The following is a 6,000-nucleotide window of genomic DNA, read 5'->3' as shown; positions in this document are numbered from 1 at the left end:
TAGCATGTGTAGGAGGGCTCAGTTGAGGTCAAATAAGGTGATAAATTCATAGTGGAAGCAGTCAATGATTTTCTCCACCTTCATTCAGAAGTGGTGCTGTAGGTGAGAAAGAGATGAATGTGGGGTGTGATCCAAGGCTGAGGCTCAACTGGGCCTCTTTGGCAAAATGCTAGGAGGGCTAGGGATTCCAGAGGGAAGAGTAGGATGATGTAGAACTGAACTGATGGGAAGACACGAGTGTGTTTGTAAGCAGGAGGGAAGGAACCAATAGATAGATGGTGAAGCTCAGGAAGAGTTATGATGAAGCGCATGAGGATTTGACAGGGAGACAGGACCAGCAGAACGAATGGCATCAGCTGCCTTGACCATGTGTGCCTTCTTACCACTGTACATTTGTGCCCTCTCTGTACTTATGGGGGAATGAACCCATGGCACATAGATTGTTTTCTAGGCATTCTACATCTTTTACTTTACCAGTCATTTGATCTGACTCCATTTTACAGAGGAAGAGACTGAGGCCCATGAATTTTAAGTGACCGGCTTAAGATACAGAGGCAGAAAGTGGGGTTTGAACCCAGGACCTTTATTCCTTCTCCAACATAGATTTGCCACCCACAGTCAAGAGGGTTATGGATGATGTGTGCCTTTGTTCCTCAGGAAGGTCTCTTGGTTCACTTCTGAATCCTTCCCTACTCCAGTATCAAATCACTAAAGTCTAAATGTAAAGTCTTTTAACTCATTTATAGTCAAGAGAAAGAAGAGCTGCTTTATTGCCTTTTTTGATTTTTTTCCCCTCTATGTAGTAACCATTCAAATCAGATATTATAAAAACCCAAATCATATAATCCTAGTAAGTGAAGAAAGCAAAGGCAGAACTTGAATGAGAAAAAGGCAGAATTTATGTGTGTGTGTGTGTGTATGGGGTGGGCTGACGAGGAGTGGATGTTATCTCCATCTCCTGAACTGTACTGTATACAGAAGGCACAATAATCTAGCAATTCTCTTTACTGAGGACATGTAGACACCAATACAGATTCAGCCAGAAGACTAAGGCTTAGCCAGTGTTTGTCATATCATAAACCCAATGACATTTTTCTTTTAAGAAGGATCACGGGATCCTGGAGAACAACGCTCAACGTCCACATTCTGACACGATGACGAGACCAGGGATGGAATCTTCAGCTGATGTAGGCACTTCCAAAGGAAGCCTGGCCAGATGTGGGCTCCAAGCCCTGGGATCTGGAGCTGGCTACCTCTGGAGGAACACTTTCCTTCTGGTTCAGACTGACGCCTACCAAGTACCAGGCCTGATGGAGATGGGCGATTTAGAGATAAGCACAGAGCCGTTCGAGCTGCCAGGGATTCGAGTTACTAAGGAAAAGCAGCTCTTTTTTTCCTTCTTCTGTGTGTGCTAGAAAGGAAACACGCATAAGGTAAGTGGCAGGTGATCATTCCTTTACAGCTTGTTGGACAATGAGCATTATTCATCTGCTACCCACTATTGCCTGTTACCTTCTTTCTCCCTGCATTACTGAATCCCTAGATACTTAAGAACAAATTATCCCATTAGCCTATGTTGTTCTCCCAAACTATACCTATTCCCATTCTGACCTTGGCCAACACCTCCTTCCACTATGATCTCTAAAATTCCTATTTCATAGTGAACAAGCTTCACTACATTCTGGATCTCTTTTCTCATATTTTTCCCATTCACTCACCTTCACTGAAATCTGGATTTCACCAGGTGACCTTGCATCCCTTTACTTACACACTGATACACAGCTTCTGGAGGTAGAACTAGAATATTAATTTTCCTTGCCATTTCCAGTGGGTTGGTCAAGCTTTTATTAAGTACCAACTAGATGAGACATTGTGCCAAGTGCTGGGCTTACAAAAACCTTTTAAAAAGGCAGTATCTGTCCTTAAAAAGTTTATAATCATGTGGCAGCTGGGTGGTACAGTGGATAGAGCACCAGCCCTGAAGTCATGAGGACCTGAGTTTAAATCTGACCCCAGACACTTAACACTTCCTAACTGTGGGACCCAGGGCAAGTCACTTAAACAATATTCACACAAATGTATACAAAGCAAGCTATAGCTTCCGTAGATAGGAAATAATAGAGGGAAGGCAATGGAACTGGGGAAAGCTTCTTCTAAAAGGGCATGGTTAAGAGTGGAGGAGACAGTATTCCAGGCATGGGGGACAGCCAGAGAGATATGTTACTGGATTAAAAAATACCTGTTGAGGAATAAGGTGTAAGAAGAATGGAAAGGTTGTAGGAGGCTGGGTTATTTAGGACTTTCAGTGTCAGAGCATTTTCCTTTTGCTCCTGCAGGCCACGGGGAGCCATTAGAGGTTACTGAGGTGGGGTGATATATTCAGGACATGCCCTTTAGGAAAAATCACTTTGGTTGGAGTGGGGAGAGACTTGAGGCAGGCAGACCCAGCAGCGAGCTTGGTAATCATCTAGGGCTGGGGTGATGAGAGCCTGCACTAGGGTCAGGGTCAGGTGAAGAGGCATTTACAGAGACACTGAAAGGGGAAATCAGCGGGCCATGGCAGCAGATTGGATACCGAAGGTGGGAGAGAGTGAGGAATCCAGGAACCCTGGGGCTCTGAGCCCAAGGAAGGGGGCTGCCCTCTGTATTAATAGGGCAGGTTGAGAGGGAAAGAGAAGTTCTCTTTGGACATATTGAGTCTAGGAGGTCTACTGTCTGAAAGGCAGCTGGAGATGCAAGGCTGGAGGTCAGCAGAGACTGAGTGGGGCAGGACGGGCAGAGCTGAGAATCCTCAGCATAGGATCATGAAACCCATGGGAGCTGAGGAGATCACCAAGTGGAATCACCTGGGAGGGAACCCCCGAGGGACACCTGCAGTTAGAAGGGGGTGATCTGGAGGAGGGTCTGGCAAGGAAGACAGAGAAGGAACGGTCAGAGAGGTAGGAGGAGAACCAGGAGAGGCTGGTGCCCCAGATATCAAGGAAAGGGAGGGTGAGCCACGAGGTCCTGGCTGCAGAGAAGTCAAGGAGATGGAGGATTGAGTCAAGGCCACTGGATCTGGCAACTAAGGCATCATCAGTGACTCTGGGAAGGGCAGATTTGGTGGAATGATTAATTCAGAAGTCAGAAAGAAAGGGGTGAAAGGAGAACGAGAGGAGAGAAAGTGGGGGTACCTACTGTCAATGGGCTTTTTGAGAAGTTTAGCTACAGAGGCAGATGAGAGAGGAGACAGTAATTAGCAGAGATGGAAGGATCAAGTTGGGAGACATGGGCATGTTTGTAGGCAGTCTGAAATATCCCAGAGACCAGGAAACGCTGAAAAGGAATGGAAGAAGGGGGAGGACAAAGGGGACAATCCATTGGAGGGGAGGGAATGGAATGGGATTGCTTGAAGAAGCAGAAGTTTTAGCCGTGGTAGGGAGTAAGGCAGGAAGGGAGAAGAAAATGGTCAGAGGGACCCGAGTTCTACAGGAGTCTAGGAAGGGGGGGGGGCAAAGGGAACACACAATAAATGTCCTTAAGTTTTTCTATAAAACGAGGCCAGGTTCTCGGCTGAGAGAGTGGGAGGAAGAGGAGTCATGGGAGGTTTGAGGAGGAATATGAATAGATTAGGAAGAACCACTGTGGAGAGTGGGATGTGGAGTTGATAAAGGAGATAGAGGAGAGCTGCCTAGCAGGAGTGAGGGCCCAGTGGAGGTTATAAAAGATAAATGTGTGTTGGAATCAGTCAGAACGGCTGTGAATTTCTCCACCTTCAGTTCAAAGCACTTGTGTGGAGGAGAAAGGGATGAATGGTTGAAGTGGTCCAAGGCTGATGCTTGGCTGAGCAAAACTGGCAACATGCTAAGAGGGTTAGGGCTTCAAGAGAGTAGGACAGTGTCGAGTTGAACTAGCTGAAAGACATGAGTGTGTTTTCAGGGAGAGGGAAGGAGCCAACAGATAGATGGTAAAGATTAGGAAGAGGGTATTAGGATGACAGATGGAGTAATCTGTTTAGAAGACAAGGGGTAGAGATGATCAAGTGTGCATGTATATGTGTACCTGCACCAAGATTTTTTATCTTATTCAAATCATGGTGATGATTGTCTCATGGGGTTCAGCACCTGGCTCACTTATCTTCTCTGCAAATCCTCATTTTCTTTAAATCTCTATTCTTTCAGTTAAATCCAAGATCATGGTCATATCCTGGGTCTCGTCATTATCTACAGATGTTCTACTTTTTTCATTAAAGAAAATATGACTTTCCTTGATCTGACTTTCTTCGTTTCTTATCTACCCTCTAAAATTATTCTTTGCTCTCACTCTGACTTCTGATCCCTCTACCTGTTAGTACATCCTTAGACCATGACTCTGGCTCTGCATTTTCCTCAACTTCAATTTCATAATGACATGTCCAAATTGTCACTAACTTCACAGTGTTTTACCTCCTTGTCCTATCATTGGTCATCCCTTGCTGAACTCTGTCCTTGGATGACTACCAACCTCCTCCACTCCTACTTCTGAGATGCTTAAGGAAGCTGCCCAACCGTGCTGACTAGGTACACTAATGTTATTACAGTGGGATTGCCTAGTGAAACAAAGCAATCATTTTATTCCTTCTTGATTGATTCCCATTTTACTCCTTACAGAAATTATTCCATATCTTTTCTTCTCAATCCCTCTACCCCCACAATCTTTCAGCTATAGACCATACATCTTACTTTACTAAGAAATTTTAAGCCACTAACCATGAGCTCTCTCTTCATTCTCTACTTTCTTTCCTTTGCCCTTTTCTGATAATGAGGTAGATGGACCTTTTTCTGGCTAAGGGCCCTATGCCCTAGACCCCATTTAGTTTCTTCCTGTCTTCCAGCCAAAGATCCCATCAAGCATTCTTTCTTGAATGTTCTACCTTTCCCTCTCTATAGGTTCCTCCCACAATATACTTAAGACATTCACAACTTGAAAAACCTTCAGTGGATCATCTCAAGCTACGGAACTAAGTATTTCTTCCCTTTTTCAATCAAATAGAAAAAGCTCTCCACCTTTATTAGTCTGCTTCCTTATCAATCCTTTGAAATCTGGCTTCCCATCTAACTAATCAACTAGTGCTCTCTACATAGTTAATTACAAATCTGATAGTCTTTTTCTCCATTTCTCTTGGATGCATTTTCTACTTCTGATTCTTCCCTCTTTCTCCCTGGGTTTTTGACATTCTATAACAACCTATTTGACTACTTTTCAGTTCTCTAGATCCTAGCTTCTTAAACTGTGCTTTTTGACCATGAAATTATGATTATCAGTAAATGTTTGAATTATATGCCTTCTTATACACCTGTATACTTAGGGTCATGCAAAAATTTCTTGGGTGAAAAGTGTGGCAATTAGAAAAAGTTCAAGAAGCCCTGCTCAAGATGATCAAATCTCCCATGAGTTTAATTAATTAGCATCTTGATGCAGATCTATATATTCAACTCCAGTCTCTCCTGAGCTTTTCTGCATCACCATTACCTTTTGTTTGTTTCTAACTACATGATGTAGGGATATCTCAAACTTAACATATTCAAAATAAAATTCAACATTTAACCTTCCTCTAGCCCATTCTTCTTTCCTTTCCCCAGATTCATCATCTCAGTGTTTTCCTCATTCCCTATATCCAGTCACTTGCTAAATTCTGGCATTTCTACCCCCATATCTTTCATAGTCCCCTCATTACTTGTAACCTAGATCGTTACAATGCCTCCCAAATTTGTCTTCTTGCCTCCTTTAGCCAATCTATTTTTCACACAGCTACCAAATAATTTGCCTTAAGTTAAAATAAAAACAAGCCATGCCTTTAATTTCAATGGTTCCTTATTACATCTAGGATGTAACTCCTTTTAGCATTTACTATTCCAACTAATAGTTTGTAATGTTATTCCAAACTCTCCCCCTCACCTTGGATTTTTCCTCCTTTCCTGTACTGTACAGACCACAGCAGCCAAAGCAATTTTCTCAGTTATGCCCCCCTCATCTCCTATC

General features: G+C 43.4%; 1 protein-coding gene across 4 annotated transcripts in view; it reads right to left on the bottom strand.

Moving 5' to 3' along the window:
* Positions 1-743: 743 nt before the first annotated feature.
* The window catches only part of DAP3 (death associated protein 3), a 43,506-nt gene continuing 38,249 nt past the window's right edge, over positions 744-6,000 (bottom strand). For all 4 annotated transcript variants that reach the window (XM_031966729.1, XM_031966730.1, XM_031966731.1 and 1 more), the window contains exon 13: positions 744-1,411. In XM_031966729.1, the coding sequence (XP_031822589.1) occupies positions 1,326-1,411 (86 nt within the window). In that variant the 3' untranslated portion in view covers positions 744-1,325. The remainder of the gene's footprint in view (positions 1,412-6,000) is intronic.

Source organism: Sarcophilus harrisii, chromosome 4, assembly GCF_902635505.1.
Source record: "Sarcophilus harrisii chromosome 4, mSarHar1.11, whole genome shotgun sequence".
In the NCBI taxonomy this organism is placed as follows: Eukaryota; Metazoa; Chordata; class Mammalia; order Dasyuromorphia; family Dasyuridae; genus Sarcophilus; species Sarcophilus harrisii.
The sequence above is the reverse complement of the archived record's forward strand: the minus strand, read 5'-3'. Positions and strand labels throughout refer to the sequence as shown.